Genomic DNA, 18894 nt, shown 5'->3' with positions numbered 1-18894 from the left:
CTGGCTACTACAAGCGGCTGCGATCTGCCTTCTCCTTTACGCGGCAGACTGCGTCAGCCACAACCCGTCCCTCTTTGTCGGTGGCTTTTCTTTCGGCGGCGCCCGCCTTCCCTCCCTTCGAGGAGGCTCGGACCCGTTAGGGGCGACCGGCCTCGTCGGCGGACTCGGGTTTCCTCCACCGTCCGACATCCCCGGGTGACCAGTCTGTTGTCACCAACGCGGCTGTCTCTAACCGCCTTTCACGCGACTTGCCTTCTGGGAGCGCGCCATTTTGCCGAGGCATGAGGCCGTCATCAAGACGCCGCTGCAATCCTCCCGGGCGTCTGCAAAACAGGAAAACAACAAAGGCGGGGCGTCGGGCGGTTTACCTGCAGCCGCCTCCGTAGCGAATCGGCACCCCGGACCGTCTAAGAGTACGCTGCGCTCGGATTTGTCCGTGTCCGGGTCGCCAGCGGCCCGGGCTTGTTTGGCCCGTATCAGCGCTTTGTCTTCCTCGCTCCGGTCAGGAGGGTCCAGGACATCGCGGCGTCCGTCATGCCCTGCAGGCGGCTGGGACTGACCTTCTTTTTTCCCGTTTTCTTTCCCATGGCCCTGTAGGCGGGATAGCACGCACTGTTGCCGCTTCCTTGACAGCGGGTGGTGTTGTGCACCTCCGTGTAAAAATGGGGAATCGACCGAGGGTTGTCTGCCCACACGAAATTTGTTTTTTATGCAGGTCCTCTGCCAACAGGCGGCCAGAGAATCCTGCCGACTCACGCCAGTGTGGCAGTAGGGGCAGTAGTGCACCCTCGAACCCTCAGGTACCACTCCGGAGACCAGGTAATAGTCCAAGAATCTTTTATTATTTTCCACAGTGCACCAAGCACCTTCCACACTACTCACAAATCACTATCCACTAATAATAAACACAATAACCTCTCCTCCTCGCCCAGACACTTTGCTCCTCTCCCACCCAGCACAGCTCAGTGTCTGGACTGAGGCACCGTCCTTTTATAGGCCCCGACCCGGAGGTGTTCCTGTCCCAGCAGTCTGTTATTCCTTCCGGGTCAGGGCAATCAGTCTAATACTTCAACCCGGGAGCACGCCATACCTTCCTGTCACGTGACCGTGACGTACTCCCGGGTCATAAGGCACAACAGAGCCCATAAGTCCCCCCACAGCAACTCCTGGTGGCGCCCAAGGTATCCAGCAGGGCTGTGTATAAACACCACAGAGTCCATAAGGCCCTACTGGACCTCGGGGCACGATCCCGCTGTCGGGAGAGCTCCTCCTGTCGGCCTGGGGGTGCGGACCGGCCTCGGAAGCCGGCAGTCTTCCACAGTATATATAAAGTACATATACACTCTCTATCTATCTATCTATCTATCTATCTATCTATCTATCTATCTATCTATCTATCTATCTATCTATCTATCTATCTATCTATCTATCTGCTGTATATACAGTACTGTATTCCTTATAATATATATAATAAGGACAAAAAGCAGTTCATGAAGTTTGGGGCATCAAAGTGAGTCCCATACAAACAATTGCTAGATCTTAATTCAAAATGCAAAGCAGCTGGGAAGCAGAAGAGGCAGGTTCATGTGGCTGGAAACTGGAAGCAATGGTGGCCAGAGGAAGAGTAAAGGTATTAATTAACACTGTCTGGTTTGGAGTGAAATTTCAGTCAGCTAAGCCCTGATGTTGTCCCCTAATATATATATATATATATTCTAAGTGCCAGAGAGGAAAGACAGGAAAACTGGCTGGGATAAAGAAAGGATTCATGCCCAGTCAGGAGACCATAATGGAAAGAATAGCCGAATGAGCTCACAGGGAACAGATCATTCCACCACACGACAGGTGGCAGTGTCCCTCCGCCCTAAACCTGATCAGGATACCTGCAGCGTGGCATGGAAGTTGGAGTCTTGAAATGCAGACGTTTTGGGGTCTTTGTGGACCACCAGAGGGAGCTGCCGGGGGACGACTGTACTGGTCCTGGACTGGGGGCAACACTCAACTGGAGGACAAAAGGAGGAAGATTCATTGATTTATTGTGATTTTATTTGTGGTCGATTGTTGGAAAAAGATCTGTGGCATCTGTGGAAGGAATAAAAGTCCTTTATTTTATTCATACTATTGTCTACTGTATTGCTGTTTCTGTGATTTGGGGCTTTCTGGAACCTCCTTGTGGTTAATATATATATATATATATATATATATATATATATATATATATATATATATATATATATATATATATATATATATATTTGCAAGTAATCATCAGAAGTTGGGACACCTATAGGAATTGTTTGCATCCATTTTCAAAGCTTAATTAACTTTCTTTTCTACAAAAAAGTTGTGAGTTGTTGACCCATTACTTTTTTTCTGAAAATGCTTTTTTGCATAACTCCAGAAATCGTCTCATTTTTCAGTTTTTGGTAACCTAAACTTCTTTTTTTTAACCTCTGGCAGTTCCATTGTACACTTAGCCCAAAATATTGGCATTTGCAGTTTTATCTGGACTTTAGTTAAGGAAGCTGTTAATTCTCAGCTTCTTTGTTTTCATATCAATTCAGAAATTGAATAGAACTGAAATATATCATTTATATGTGTTACCTTGGGATAAATTTGTATATTTTGTGTTGTGGTTTTTAAAATATCCATCATCATTATCATTATAATTTTCTTTCTGCTTTTTTTGGATATTTCAGTTATTTAAACCATTAGTTACTGTTGAGTACACTAGTGGCTAAGACATTGAAGTAGTGGCAAACCTTTCAGTGTTCAGTGTTATCTACCTGTGTGTCTACACTGCTCATCATTGTCATTAATTGGACAGAATTGGGGAAGTAAGCACTACAGAAAAAAAATGTGAATTCATAGAAACATGACAAAAGAGAGTTAAGAATTAAAACTATGGAAAAATATATTTCCAAATTTCCTACAAATGCAATATTTACACTGATGTGTTTTTTCTGAATGCAGAATAATTGAATGAAAAAAGACTTTCTATTTGAACAATTATGTCAATTAAAACGAGTAACCATAAGGAAATATTTTTCATTGAAGTGCAAATATAATACATTGATTTAAATTGAATTATAGCAGTGAATAACAGGTGCTTCTGTGTGAAGCATTGCAATACGTCACAAAAAACACAAAAGCAAACTGGACGTAATAATTAATTTTTTATTGTACTCTGTTGTATACACAAAATGAAATTTAAATAAATAAATAAATACAAAATTCATACAAATCCTCAATATATACAGTATGTTAAAGTATAAAACACCTTTTTAGTACAGTACCATTAAAACCTGGTGCACAGGCACTAAAAGTCATGTCATCATATAGTGGGAAAGAAAATGCAAGAATCTACTTGCACTTTTTGTTTCATTGGAGACATCACTCCATTGCTTATGATTAGAAAAATCTTTACAATAAATATTACTCTACAGTTCATGCCATGAGCATCATTTGGCTGCTACAAGAGTTATATTCTCAAAGGAAAAATTGTTTCATTGACAAAATTAAGAAAGAACACTGTCCAGCAGCTACTAGCACACACAAAATAAGGAAATGATCAGTGCCATCACAACCAGATGCCAACGCACTAAATTTAAGGCTTTACCTACTAAGTGACATCTGCCAAAAATAAGCATCTTGCATTTTCACATGTAGCAGGTCAGTCTTCCATGTTGACAGTACTCGAAATCAAAGTCCTTAGTATTTAACTTGAGCAGGCTCAAAGTATTGTTTTGTAGTTCAGCATTAGTTTCATATTTCTCCGTTCAATAATTTTAAATGCTGCATGTTCCTCTTTAATATTCTTTTAGGGAGGTAGCAATACACCTGTCAATCCCCATTATTTTTGTAACATTCTTTTTTTGGAGAAAGACCACTGTAACATAAAAATGACACAAATATGTAAGATTTTAAAATGTTTATGGTTTTGTGTGTGTATATATATATATATATATATATATATATATATATATATATATATATATATATATATATATATATATATATATATACATATATATAAATTTAAGCGATAACATTGGCACACCAGTCTTAACAGAAATTATTGAAAATACTTTGCATATGTTAAAAATGTGTCCTTTAATTCCATATTTTTTTAGTTAATCAAACAAGGCAAAATGTAAATGCACATTTTGAACACATTTCTAAACAATTATGGGTTTAATCTTTAAGAAATGCGATAAAGAAAATGCAAAGACCCCTTACCTCCTTAAATGTGGCTGAGCAAAGGGGATGTTAAAGGTGAAGTTTTGTATGTGCCTGCACCAGCCTTATTTGTAAAGTTACTGGAAAAAAGTAAACACAGAAGACACATTTTTAGTTTGTCGAGTTTTAAAAAATAAAATGAACAACTGTAATATTCTAGATAGATAGATAGATAGAAAATCAACATACCTTTCTAAGTCGAACGTCTTCGCTGCAAAAAACAATATTTAAAAAATGAATTAGTAAACTTTTAATCTACAGTTTATAGAACTACTGTATTTATTACAAAGGCTTCAATCTAAATTTATAGGTATAAAGCATAAATTCTAAATAAAGTCTAAATTGTATTAATTCATTCAATTTCAAGATAAACAAAACTCTAATACTTTAATAACAGCTAACTCTATAATGGAGGCTAAATAATTACATGCAGTAATAAGGTTTTGGAATATGATAATCTATCTATCTATCTGCACTTCCATTATTAAAACTGCCTGCAGGATGAGGCTATGACAAAGCACTCTCACCACCAATTTATACAGGGCAGATTAACCTAACTTGTGTGTCTTTGACTTGTGAAAGGGAGACAAGTGAGGCCAGAGAATATTCACCCAGGCATGGGGGGTAACATGCAAACTCCACACAGAGAGTAGCAGGCTAGAATTCAAACTGAGGATCTTTGAGGAAGCAGTGCTAATCAGATCAGTGCGGTGCGACGTGGATTATCGTAATAACCATGCACGATTTCTTCCTCTTTGCAAATTCTATGAAGTCACTAATGTACGGCCGACACGGTGGTGCAGTGGTAGACTAGGGTTTGCATTACAGGTCCTCCTTGAGTGGAGCTTGCATGTTCAGCCTGTGTCTGTGTGGGTTTCCTCCCACAGTCCAAAGACATGCAGATTAGGTGGATTGGCAGCATTAAGTTGTCCCAAGAGTGAATGTGCATGTGTGAGGATGCGTTCCCCTGTGATGGACCGATTGCCCTGTCCAGAGATTGATCCTGGTTTGTGTCCTACACTTACTGGGATATCCTCCAGCTCCCCGCAACCCTGCTCAGGGTTAAACGGGTTTAGAATATGGTCATTAATTTTTAGAAGAAACTGTGGCATGTATTGTTTATAGAAAGATTTTAACACTCAAATAATGTGTTGTTGAAAAGATTAAAGTTAATCTTGAGTTCATTTCAGTACTGAATTAAATGTACTCATCATTGCAAAAATATGATTTAACAATAAGACTAAAGATAATTACCTTTCTGACGAAGGCGCTTCATGAGCCATGCTGCAAACATCAGTCCTGAAGACAGAATGGCTGGAACTACAGCCAGACAAACAGTAGCAGTGTCCTGGATCGAAGCAGGTGGTAAATGAAGGTCTGCATAAGAAAAAGATTGGTATTAAAGCAAAACACTGTGCAGATGAGTATTTGATTTACACATCTACCTTTGCATTGTTTTCATAGGCATGCATGATGAATTGAAAAGTAGGAATATGCAAAATGCATTTATATTGAATTAACTGTAGTACTAGGGTGTTGTACCGTGTTAGCCATTATGAATGTAGAGAAAAGCCCGAAGAAGAGGCCTGACTTGCCTCGAAAGCTTGCATATTGTAATCTGTTTAGTTAGCCAATAAAAGGTGTCATTTTGCTTGGCTTTTCTCTATATTGAATACACTGAATGGAAAGGATTTAGTGTGTACGCTTCCTAGAACAATGGCAGAGTCGATGCCAACTCACCTTCACAAGTGGGTACTTGTCCTGTCCATTGACCAGAAGCAGTACAGAGTATCATCTCATTGCCCATCAATGTAAAATTGTTTTACAAGAAAACTCGCATCTGGTATTATAGCTGAAGTTACCAGCAGCAGGAGAACAGTTCATTATCACATTCTCTCTTTCAGTTGGTGCCTCACACAATAAAGCTGTTAAGAAGAATATGAAGCAATTAAATTGACTTGCAGAAACAAGTAGTGGACAGGATAATCAAAGAGTACCAAGAAGAAGTCATGAACTCAGTTATTGACAATTCTGTTCAAGGTGCTTTAGGACAAACAGATTATTATTTATTGATATAAAGAGAAAACTGAAATGCAAAAACTGGAATACCTGGAAAATCTACATTGTTACAACATGCAGAATGCACATTGATAGTCTCCAGGTTAGCAATAAAGCCTCGTCCTTGGGCGTAAAGAAATAGTCTTCACCACTACGCTACCATGTCACACTTGGGTGAAACCTTTTATGCTGCACTTTTACAACACCATGACATTTGCTTAATTAATCTTTTGTGACTTATGCAACTTACATACTTTACTTTTTTTGTGACAGAAATGTTTACTCCAGCTCACTTCATGCCTCAACCTTTAATGGGGCTCTTGCAGGAAGAGCATTTAAACCCCAACCTAGAGCTATTTTCAAGGAAGTCTTTAGAATTCCTGCAGGGGCAAATCAAGTGACTACAAAATCCCAGGGGAAATACTGCTTCACTGAACACACTTAGGACACCAGGCTGCGTGCTTTCTCTTCGTCATGGAGAGCAAAATCCAAGATGGCCAAGGTGGGATCCATTTACTAGTGACTGGCCTATAAAAATGCAGCTGCCTCTGCTGGTCATTGTTGTGGGAACCGTTCTCAGTAGATGACCACCCAGCACATTTCTGAGTATGTAAGTATATATACAGAAGTACTCTGTAATTGACTACTGTATGCTTTGTTAAAACATTTCTGTTAAATAATATTCCTGTTTTTTCGTGTCGTTTTTACCTTTGCAATGAGGCTCTTCTGCAGACCACAATCCAGACGCTGTACACTGAAGATGTTCTCTTCCGCTCAACACAAAGCCTTTTTCGCAGCTAAACTTGCATGAAGAGTTAAACATGAGAGCATCTGTGGGTTCAGTACAGTTGACAATCCGGTATGGAGCAGGATTTGGCCCTTTACATCTGACATCTGTACAGAATGACAGAATGATTTAATAACCAAATTCAATAAAAGCTTGGATATTGAATGGGGAAAAACTACAAACAGATTTTTGTATGAATGTGAGAAGTGAAATGTTACAAAGGTCTCAAGTAAAGTATAATGTTATGCCGGAAAATTAACAAAACAACCAACTAATCCTATTAGTAAATAAGGATAAAGAGAAAGAGAAAAAAATGTAATAATCGTAATCCGCAAAGGCAAATCACTCCATTACAAATTAATGTCTGACAGAGTTTTTAGAGTGTCTGTTTATTAATGTAGCCTATTACATTTTCTCTCTTGTAACTGGATTTCATCCATTTGACAGTCTGCAGCTGTTACTTACTGACAAAGCACAACAATTTAAAAGGATGGTGTAAGCAATTCACCTTTGCAGGCTGGTGTCTCTCCAGACCACTGCCCAGAGGCTGTGCACTGAAGATGTGACGCTCCTTCTAACACAAATCCTTCTTCACAAGAAAATTGACAGGTTGAGTTATAAACAAGCTCTTCATCTGGATTTGAGCAATTGATGAACCCGTTGTCAATAGTTTGTAGACTTCCACATTTAATAGCTGCAAAAATAGGAAAAAGTACAAATGTGACAGACTGACTTATTGAACATACAGCATATTGATAGTTCATCAATATGTAAAACACATTGCATGATGTATGGTCCTAGAATATATATTTTTAAGCCAACCTCTCTTTGATATATAGGGCTTAGAAAACATCTAATAAAATCATTAGTTTTCTTAAAGAAAGGTATTCTATAAAGAAACAGTAAATTCCTTAAAATCTATATTTATTCCCTAATTATATTTACCTTTACACTGTGGTATGTTTGCAGACCACTGGCCAGAGGCTGTGCACTGAAGATGTGATGCTCCTTCTAACACAAATCCTTCTCCACAAGAAAATTGACAGGTTAAGTTATAAAGAAGATGCTCATCTGGATTTGAGCAATTGATGAACCCGTTGTCAATAGTTTGTAGACTTCCACATTTAATAGCTGCAAAAATAGGAAAAGTACAAATGTGACAGACTGATTTATTGAACATACAGCATATTGATAGTTCATCAATATGTAAAACACATTTGTTTCCTGAAGAGGCATTAGCTCTCTTGGAAATGTGTTCTTTGAAAAGTATTATAAGCATAAAAGTTTAATTTAAATCTATAGATGTTCTTTTTCTCCAGATTCAGCAAATCCACTGACCAACGGATGAAAAACACAAACTATGTTTCTATACAAGTTGCAAAAAATAGCTTAATAGCAAGTTTGGGCAGAGCAATTAGAAATAATCTAATCAAAGGATAGTGAATATTTATCAATCATAAATTAATGAACAGCAGCTATTGGAATAATTTTCTTGCATGCTGATTTAGTGCAAGTGTTAAATGTTTCAATGAAAAAATGCAAACAAATGAACACTAGACTGATTTTGTCTTCATTAAAAAACAGTATAGAGGGTTTACATATTTTGATGTATGAGAAATGATTATTATTATCACTTCAGTAATTACAAAATGTATTAAATTGAAATGCATGTATTGATTTGTCTCTGTTAGTGATTGATTTTAGGAAGAGTTGTTATTGCATCAATGTATTGAGTTAATGCTCAGTGATAATGCACATAGCAAAATGGATTATTCAGTTCTACATTAGAACCATTGTATGTAACATCCTGTTATAAGTTAAGACACTTGGATAACTGAGGTAATGTGTTAATTTTGTGTAATGTATGATCCTACTGAAGAAAGCCTCCAGTTGTCTTTGGCTATCTAATCCAATGCTTGGCTAGCAATTCTAACTGCTGAGCCCTGTGTGCCACAGTTAACATGCACATGTGAATAAAACTCATAACAGTATTGTCCAGATATAGTGACATAAAGAAAATGTAGTATAACAACATTGCATGATGTATGGTCCTAGAATATATATATTTTAAGCCAACCTCTCTTTGATATATAGGGCTTAGAAAACATCTAATAAAATCATTAGTTTTCTTAAAGAAAGGTATTCTATAAAGAAACAGTAAATTCCTTAAAATCTATATTTATTCCCTAATTATATTTACCTTTACACTGTGGTATGTTTGCAGACCACTGGCCAATAGCTGTACATCTGAGATCTGGCACACCATTTAACTCAAAACCCTCCAAACAACTGAAATGGCAACTTGTGTTATATCCAAATTCCTCAATGGGATGAGAGCAGTTGAAAATTCTCCTTGCATCCTCCTTTGCGCTTCACATGTAATGGCTGTGGCAATCATAAAACAGGAAAAGTTAAATTATATTTCATTGTTTTATTATTTCAAAAAGAGTGAACTAATTTGAAATACTATGTATATTTTCCATAATACACAGAGACCAACCTGTCTTTTGCTTATTTCACTGCTAAAGACCCTACAATAGAGTGTGTGTATTTTACTATAAGACTGAAACCACATCGGCTCACTGCAGTAAACCTAAAATGACCTTTTTAAAAACAGTTTCCTTTCTAGTTTGCTGGGGCATTTTGCAATGAGTTAGATTTTCCAATTCACCCTTGACATCACATGCCTACTCACACTACATACTGTAAGACTTACAATGACCTTATAAGCCTACAAGAGGACCCTTCAGGTGTCTTACTTCACGTTGTGGAATGCTGTCTCCATTCCCTGATTCTGGGCAGCTAATCTCAGATGCTCCCTTTATATAAAATCCATCTACACAACTGAACTGGCAGCTGGTGTTATAACTAAAGTTCCCATTAGGTGTGTCACACTTCGTGAGGCTGTTTTGTGGTTCCTTCAGAGGACTGCGTGTCATTTTAAACTGTTATTCTACAATCTGATTTCACACTATGCCCAGTCTTTGCAAGTTCTAGAGCATTTGAGGAATGTGCATGTGTGAGGATGCGTTCCCCTGTGATGGACCGATTGCCCTGTCCAGAGATTGATCCTGGTTTGTGTCCTACACTTACTGGGATATCCTCCAGCTCCCCGCAACCCTGCTCAGGGTTAAACGGGTTTAGAATATGGTCATTAATTTTTAGAAGAAACTGTGGCATGTATTGTTTATAGAAAGATTTTAACACTCAAATAATGTGTTGTTGAAAAGATTAAAGTTAATCTTGAGTTCATTTCAGTACTGAATTAAATGTACTCATCATTGCAAAAATATGATTTAACAATAAGACTAAAGATAATTACCTTTCTGACGAAGGCGCTTCATGAGCCATGCTGCAAACATCAGTCCTGAAGACAGAATGGCTGGAACTACAGCCAGACAAACAGTAGCAGTGTCCTGGATCGAAGCAGGTGGTAAATGAAGGTCTGCATAAGAAAAAGATTGGTATTAAAGCAAAACACTGTGCAGATGAGTATTTGATTTACACATCTACCTTTGCATTGTTTTCATAGGCATGCATGATGAATTGAAAAGTAGGAATATGCAAAATGCATTTATATTGAATTAACTGTAGTACTAGGGTGTTGTACCGTGTTAGCCATTATGAATGTAGAGAAAAGCCCGAAGAAGAGGCCTGACTTGCCTCGAAAGCTTGCATATTGTAATCTGTTTAGTTAGCCAATAAAAGGTGTCATTTTGCTTGGCTTTTCTCTATATTGAATACACTGAATGGAAAGGATTTAGTGTGTACGCTTCCTAGAACAATGGCAGAGTCGATGCCAACTCACCTTCACAAGTGGGTACTTGTCCTGTCCATTGGCCAGAAGCAGTACAGAGTATCATCTCATTGCCCATCAATGTAAAATTGTTTTTGCAAGAAAACTCGCATCTGGTATTATAGCTGAAGTTACCAGCAGCAGGAGAACAGTTCATTATCACATTCTCTCTTTCAGTTGGTGCCTCACACAATAAAGCTGTTAAGAAGAATATGAAGCAATTAAATTGACTTGCAGAAACAAGTAGTGGACAGGATAATCAAAGAGTACCAAGAAGAAGTCATGAACTCAGTTATTGACAATTCTGTTCAAGGTGCTTTAGGACAAACAGATTATTATTTATTGATATAAAGAGAAAACTGAAATGCAAAAACTGGAATACCTGGAAAATCTACATTGTTACAACATGCAGAATGCACATTGATAGTCTCCAGGTTAGCAATAAAGCCTCGTCCTTGGAGGCGTAAAGAAATAGTCTTCACCACTACGCTACCATGTCACACACTTGGGTGAAACCTTTTATGCTGCACTTTTACAACACCATGACATTTGCTTAATTAATCTTTTGTGACTTATGCAACTTACATACTTTACTTTTTTTGTGACAGAAATGTTTACTCCAGCTCACTTCATGCCTCAACCTTTAATGGGGCTCCTGCAAGGAAGAGCATTTAAACCCCAACCTAGAGCTATTTTCAAGGAAGTCTTTAGAATTCCTGCAGGGGCAAATCAAGTGACTACAAAATCCCAGGGGAAATACTGCTTCACTGAACACACTTAGGACACCAGGCTGCGTGCTTTCTCTTCGTCATGGAGAGCAAAATCCAAGATGGCCAAGGTGGGATCCATTTACTAGTGACTGGCCTATAAAAATGCAGCTGCCTCTGCTGGTCATTGTTGTGGGAACCGTTCTCAGTAGATGACCACCCAGCACATTTCTGAGTATGTAAGTATATATACAGAAGTACTCTGTAATTGACTACTGTATGCTTTGTTAAAACATTTCTGTTAAATAATATTCCTGTTTTTTCGTGTCGTTTTTACCTTTGCAATGAGGCTCTTCTGCAGACCACAATCCAGACGCTGTACACTGAAGATGTTCTCTTCCGCTCAACACAAAGCCTTTTTCGCAGCTAAACTTGCATGAAGAGTTAAACATGAGAGCATCTGTGGGTTCAGTACAGTTGACAATCCGGTGTGGAGCAGGATTTGGCCCTTTACATCTGACATCTGTACAGAATGACAGAATGATTTAATAACCAAATTCAATAAAAGCTTGGATATTGAATGGGGAAAAACTACAAACAGATTTTTGTATGAATGTGAGAAGTGAAATGTTACAAAGGTCTCAAGTAAAGTATAATGTTATGCCGGAAAATTAACAAAACAACCAACTAATCCTATTAGTAAATAAGGATAAAGAGAAAGAGAAAAAAATGTAATAATCGTAATCCGCAAAGGCAAATCACTCCATTACAAATTAATGTCTGACAGAGTTTTTAGAGTGTCTGTTTATTAATGTAGCCTATTACATTTTCTCACTTGTAATTGGATTTCATCCATTTGACAGTCTGCAGCTGTTACTTACTGACAAAGCACAACAATTTAAAAGGATGGTGTAAGCAATTCACCTTTGCAGGCTGGTGTCTCTCCAGACCACTGCCCAGAGGCTGTGCACTGAAGATGTGACGCTCCTTCTAACACAAATCCTTCTTCACAAGAAAATTGACAGGTTGAGTTATAAACAAGATGCTCATCTGGATTTGAACAATTGATGAACCCGTTGTCAATAGTTTGTAGACTTCCACATTTAATAGCTGCAAAAATAGGAAAAAGTACAAATGTGACAGACTGACTTATTGAACATACAGCATATTGATAGTTCATCAATATGTAAAACACATTGCATGATGTATGGTCCTAGAGTATATATTTTTTAAGCCAACCTCTCTTTGATATATAGGGCTTAGAAAACATCTAATAAAAATCATTAGTTTTCTTAAAGAAAGGTATTCTATAAAGAAACAGTAAATTCCTTAAAATCTATATTTATTCCCTAATTATATTTACCTTTACACTGTGGTATGTTTGCAGACCACTGGCCAATAGCTGTACATCTGAGATCTGGCACACCATTTAACTCAAAACCCTCCAAACAACTGAAATGGCAACTTGTGTTATATCCAAATTCCTCAATGGGATGAGAGCAGTTGAAAATTCTCCTTGCATCCTCCTTTGGCGCTTCACATGTAATGGCTGTGGCAATCATAAAACAGGAAAAGTTAAATTATATTTCATTGTTTTATTATTTCAAAAAAGAATGAACTAATTTGAAATACTATGTATATTTTCCATAATACACAGAGACCAACCTGTCTTTTGCTTATTTCACTGCTAAAGACCCTACAATAGAGTGTGTGTATTTTACTATAAGACTGAAACCACATAGGCTCACTGCAGTAAACCTAAAAATCCATCCATCCATTTTCTAACCCACTGATTCTGAATACAGGGTCACAGGGGTCTACTGGAGCCAATCCCAGCCAACACAGGGCACAAGGCAGGAACCAATCCTGAGCAGGGTGCCAACCCACCACAGGACACACACAAACACACCCAGCACAATTTAGAATCGCCAGTCCACTCAACCTGCATGCCTTTGGATTGTGGGAGGAAACCAGAGCGCCCGGAGGAAACCCACGCAGACAACATGCAAACTCCACGCAGGGAGGACCTGGGAAGCGAACCCGGGTCTCCTAACTGCGAGGCAGCAGCGCTACCACTGCGCCACCCTAAACCTAAAAATGACCTTTTTAAAAAAGTTTCCTTTCTAGTTTGCTGGGGCATTTTGCAATGAGTTAGATTTTCCAATTCACCCTTGACATCACATGCCTACTCACACTACATACTGTAAGACTTACAATGACCTTATAAGCTGCCTACAAGAGGACCCTTCAGGTGTCTTACCTTCACATTGTGGAATGCTGTCTCTCCATTCCCCTGATTCTGGGCAGCTAATCTCAGATGCTCCCTTTATATAAAATCCATCTACACAACTGAACTGGCAGCTGGTGTTATAACTAAAGTTTCCATTATGTGTGTCACACTTCGTGAGGCTGTTTTGTGGTTCCTTCAGAGGACTGCGTGCCATTTTAAACTTATTCTACAATCTGATTTCACACTATGCCCAGTCTTTGCAAGTTCTAGAGCATTTGAGGAATATCTTGGATAAACTTAGATCAAATACTATAGACAGCATGGTATACAGTATATAGCAATTAGTACTTTAAGTTCTACATTTATACTTTGTTAATACAGTACCTTCACATTTGGGTTGTTCACTACTCCAGGTTCCTTCAGCACTGCAGGATATTTTTTCTGATCCTTTCAGTCTGTAACCTTTTCCACACTCAAATGAACAAGCAGTCCCGAAGCTGAAACTGCCGATCGGGTGAGTACAAGCCATTTCTCCATTCAGTGGGCTAGTTAGTTCAGAGCATTGGTTAACTGAAAGACAAAAAGGCTTAATTAATGATTTTATATATATACAAAATTAATTTAGAGCATATTTGGAGCAATGTACAACTCCTTAGTGGACCACATAGTTGTTTCCTTAGAAAGTTGTCTGACTCATTCAGGTTGACAAGTCTCTGGTGTGGGTGAAACTGCAACAATGTGTGTTGCAGTCCAAAATATTAACAATAAACACACATTAAATATAATACATTTTTACATAAAATAAAAATATAGCTTTAATGCTACCTTTGAACACTACAGTTATGTCTAAAAGTGTTAAAGGAAACAATTACCACAAGTGAAATCCTACATAAAATAAGTCTTTTCAGATATAGCCATTAGTGCCTGTAGTAAGCAGTCACCTAATGACAGAGTAAACTCAATTACATTTTCTTCCTTTTGATTGAACATTATCCTAATTTAAAGTCTCCACTTGGTATGTACTGACAAAGCACAACAATTTAAAAGGACGGCATAGGTAATTTACCTTTACAGGCTGGTGTCTCTCCAGACCACTGCCCAGAGGCTGTGCACTGAAGATGTGACGCTCCTTCTAACACAAATCCTTCTCCACAAGAAAATTGACAGGTTGAGTTATAAACAAGATGCTCATCTGGATTTGAGCAATTGATGAACCCGTTGTCAATAGTTTGTAGACTTCCACATTTAATAGCTGCAAAAATAGATGAAAGTAAAAAATTGAGAAATCGACCTATTGAACATACAGAAATATTAATATAACTTTGTATTTCATGTATATGTCCATCAATATACTGTACAATATATATCGTATAATGCATCGTTGTTGAACATCATTTTTAAGGTAAACACTCTTTGATATATGGGGTTTAGAAACTTCTAATAAAAAATAACCTTAGTGTTTAAAGAAACGTATTGTATTTAAAAACAGTAAATTCCTTAAAAACTATGTTGGTCCCCTAAATATATTTACCTTTGCATTGTGGTATGTTTGCAGACCACTGGCCAGTAGCTGTACATGTGAGATCTGGCTCACCGGTTAACTCAAAACCCTCCAAACAGCTGAAATGACAGCTTGTGTTGTATCCAAATTTCTCAATGGGATGACTGCAGTTGAAAATTCCACCTGCATCCGCCTCTGGTGTTTCACACTTCATGGCTATAACAATTATAAAATTGGAGAAGTCATATTTTGTTTACATTTTTATTACTTTAAAAAAGAGTGAAGTAGATTTAAAAACTAGGTACATTTTTCAATAATGCAAAGAGATCAAGTTGTCTTTTGCTTATTTCATTGCTGAAAAGCCTATAATAGAGCGTGTGTATTTTACTATGAGACTCAAGCTACTTGAGTTGATTGTAATAAATCTAAACATTATCTGACTATTTAAGAAAGCAGTTTCCTTTTAAATTTGTCAGGTCCATTGCAAAATCCTAGTGCCTTTTGGAATTACATGGATTTTCTAATTCACCCTTGTCATACATATTACACTATATACTGTAAGACTTACAACGACCCTATACACCTATAAGAAGACCCTTCAGATGTCTTACCTTCACATTGTGGAATGCTGTCTCTCCATTCCCCTGATTCTGTGCAGGTGATCTCAGTTGCTCCCTTTATATAAAATCCATCTACACAGCTGAACTGGCAGCTGGTGTTATAACTAAAGTTCCCATTAGGTGTGTCACATTTCATGAGGCTGTTTTGTGGTTCCTTCAGAGGGCTGCATGTTATAGCTGTAAAATTAGTTAAAATGTCAAACTTTACATTTACAGGTAACTTATTTTAAACTGTCATACTACATTCAGATTTCATATTATGCCCTGTCAGAATTCTACAATATCTGAGAAATGTATTGTGTCAACTTTGATCAAATCCTCCTACAGCTTTAACTGCTAGATGCATAGATTGTTAATACGTTACCTTCACATTCAGGCTGTTCACTACTCCAGGTTCCATCAGCACTGCAGGATACTCTTCCTGAACCTTTCAGCTTGTAACCTTTGGCACAGTCAAATGAACAAGCAGTGCCAAAGCTGAAACCTCCGATCGGGTGAGTACAATTCATTCTTCCATTCAGAGGGCTAGTTAATTCAGAGCATTGGTTAACTGTGAGACAAAAAAGATTAATTAATGCTATGTTTTTGAATTTTTCTATACATATAAAAATTATTTTAGAGCATACTTAGGGCAATACACTCCTTAGTGTATCATATAATTGTTTTCATAGAAGTATAACTAAAGAAAGTTGTGTGACTCATTCAGGTTGGAACGATCAATTAGTACTGCAGTATTTGTGTATAACAGTCTGAAATGTTAGCAATAATCAATCAGTTTACCTAAAATAATAAGAACCATTAATTGTACCTTCACACACTGGAGGCTGTGAGGTCCACTTCTTGGAAGCGGTACACTCGACTGTCTTTTCTCCTTTAATGCTATATCCATTTTCACAAGTAAAGTTGCAGACTGATCTATATGAGTAATTTCCAAAGGCATGAGAACAGCTTTTAAAGCCTTTTTCTGGATTCTCCACAGCATCACAGTGAACAACTGAAACACAGAATTTGAAATGTGGAAATAAGCTGTGTGATGTTAAATTTATAACAGGAAATATACTTTTTAAAGTAAATTATAATCTGTCTTACCATGTTCACAATTAGATCCATAAAACCCATCATCACATTTGCATGTGTAGTTGTTAATTGTTTCTATACATTCTCCATGGCCATTGCAAGACAAAGGCATGCAGGCAGCTGTAAGACAATATGTTTCATAATTCTTAAGTCAAACACATTCATGTTAAATCTATAAGATATTTATATACTGTATGAAATACAAGCATGCAAAATGTCTATGCATCTATTTTCTGTGACGTCTTTGTTCAATTTGTGGCTACAGTGTCTGGAAACAAAGTCACTACCACTGGGCGCAAAGCAGGAACTAACTGAGGATAGTTCTCCACTCCATTATATACATAGAATTTCAGTATTCATTTATTACTCTTAGCAAATGCAGAAATAGAACAAAACAAATTTTAGAAATCTCCCTCTTCTTATTTATAGCTAGAACTCACCTGTATAGCACAAGGCTGTTTTACGTTTATTACAGTCTTCATCATTCCATTTTCCTTCATCTATTTTTCTTTTGATGTAAATTTCTACACAGTCCTCATTGTTTCTCCCATTGTTGGGCTCATTATCTGCCCAGTTCTCTGCCTCTTTAGTTAGAGTTTTCTTTGTTCCAACCCAGGTCCAGTTTCCTTTCATCTTGCGAATCCCAATCCAATAATATCCTTTTACATATGGGAGAATTTCATTTAGATAAGCAATTTCCCCCTTATTCTGGATTGCTACCATATCAGTGTAGTGTGTTTTACACCACTCTCTAGCCTCATTCCACTTCATTGTTTTATTAGAATAATGATACGTCCAGCCTTCAACAAGTTCTGAAATAGAAAACAGAAATGGGGCAAGTAAACACACGTGTCCATTATCTTGATGTTAACAGTAATGAAAAAAAATCAGTGTTTCTCTGTCTAACTGATTTAATAATTAGTAAAATATATGTTTCTACTCACCAAAATGCAGAATGCATAACAGCAATGCTTTGGTTACAGCTTGGAAGTTTAGCTTTGAAGCCTGTTTAAATGCAGAATAAAGACATTTGTAATGCACTCACATTTACTTAATAAAAAAAATCAAAACTCATATGCAAATTAAACAGTGAAAACACCAGAAAAGAGACAGACATCTTATATTGACACATTTTAGTTCCTAACATTTAAAACTTCTTTGCTATATTTTAATTTAATTGGCAGTAGAGTTTAAAATGAAGTTACTTTCTCTAATTCTGAGCAACCAATATCTACAAACAAATGGACTGAATGATGCTGTTTTTTAATAGTAAAGAAGTCAGAACAAAAGCTGTGAAAAGAACTAGTCTGCCAAGAATGGGCTTAACTAAGGCATTGGCGAAAATAATTCTAAAATAAATTAATAGTGTGTTCTGTACTTACCATTTTGTGAAGAAATGCTAGGAGTTTCTAATTTTCAGTCTTGAGCAAAGTTCTGTTTCCCTGCCACTGATTTCTGTCACTGCTTTTTAGCGGCTTTATATTCTCTAGCTTGACATCTTTTGCTCTTTCCCTGGAATCCCCCATGACGCGACAATTTCAACACAGGATCTTCCTTTCAGGAAAGACTGTTTTTCCAAATTGACGGCTGGAATTTCTGTAGCTGGCCATGGTTCCGATATAAAGTGTTGTATAATAAAATTAAATCATCAGACCTAAAACTACTTCAGTTGCATTACTGTGTATTTGTAGTTATCAGCCTAAAAACAATTTATCAATTATTAATAATTGAGAAAAATATTCTGATATTATGAGAACACAGAGGTCAAAAAAGTTAAAAAATATGTTTTTTTTTCTTTTTTAGAGAAGAGCCAAGCAAAATGACACCTTTTATTGGCTTTTTTAGAAATACCTGGAGAACTCAATATTGCAGATGCCTG

General features: G+C 37.3%; 2 protein-coding genes across 2 annotated transcripts; both read right to left on the bottom strand.

Moving 5' to 3' along the window:
- Window positions 1–3195: 3195 nt before the first annotated feature.
- Window positions 3196–6071, bottom strand: LOC120514910 (E-selectin-like). The gene is made up of 5 exons (XM_039735546.1): window positions 5980–6071; window positions 5494–5616; window positions 4429–4450; window positions 4240–4319; window positions 3196–3889 (listed from the first exon to the last, which is right to left on the bottom strand). The coding sequence occupies exons 1-4, from the start codon at window positions 6044–6046 to the stop codon at window positions 4244–4246; spliced, it is 288 nt and encodes a 95-aa protein (XP_039591480.1). The 5' UTR covers window positions 6047–6071; the 3' UTR covers window positions 3196–3889; window positions 4240–4243.
- A 4030-nt stretch (window positions 6072–10101) lies between these two features.
- On the bottom strand, window positions 10102–18470 carry sele (selectin E). The gene is made up of 15 exons (XM_039735544.1): window positions 18398–18470; window positions 17960–18020; window positions 17456–17827; window positions 17028–17135; window positions 16747–16932; window positions 16303–16488; window positions 15930–16115; window positions 15349–15534; window positions 14884–15069; window positions 14202–14387; window positions 12951–13136; window positions 12512–12697; window positions 11925–12110; window positions 10893–11078; window positions 10102–10529 (listed from the first exon to the last, which is right to left on the bottom strand). The coding sequence occupies exons 1-15, from the start codon at window positions 18398–18400 to the stop codon at window positions 10393–10395; spliced, it is 2541 nt and encodes an 846-aa protein (XP_039591478.1). The 5' UTR covers window positions 18401–18470; the 3' UTR covers window positions 10102–10392.
- Between the last annotated feature and the right edge of the window lie 424 nt (window positions 18471–18894).

This window comes from Polypterus senegalus, chromosome 14, assembly GCF_016835505.1.
Source record: "Polypterus senegalus isolate Bchr_013 chromosome 14, ASM1683550v1, whole genome shotgun sequence".
Lineage (NCBI taxonomy): Eukaryota > Metazoa > Chordata > Cladistia > Polypteriformes > Polypteridae > Polypterus > Polypterus senegalus.
The sequence above is the reverse complement of the archived record's forward strand: the minus strand, read 5'-3'. Positions and strand labels throughout refer to the sequence as shown.

Excerpts from the sequence above, each read along its gene's own strand:
- sele (XM_039735544.1), bottom strand. Across the intron at positions 16,489-16,746 it reads ACAGCCTCCAGTGTGTGAAG|TTAACCAATGCTCTGAATTA; the intron begins GTACAATTAATG and ends TTTGTCTCACAG. Across the intron at positions 15,535-15,929 it reads CAGCATTCCACAATGTGAAG|CCATGAAGTGTGAAACACCA; the intron begins GTAAGACATCTG and ends TAATTGTTATAG.
- LOC120514910 (XM_039735546.1), bottom strand. The coding sequence starts at position 6,046 with ATGGGCAATGAGATGATACTCTGTACTGCTTCTGGTCAATGGACAGGA. Across the intron at positions 4,451-5,493 it reads GAAGCGCCTTCGTCAGAAAG|CGAAGACGTTCGACTTAGAA; the intron begins GTAATTATCTTT and ends TGTTTTTTGCAG. Across the intron at positions 4,320-4,428 it reads AAGACGTTCGACTTAGAAAG|TAACTTTACAAATAAGGCTG; the intron begins GTATGTTGATTT and ends ACTTTTTTCCAG.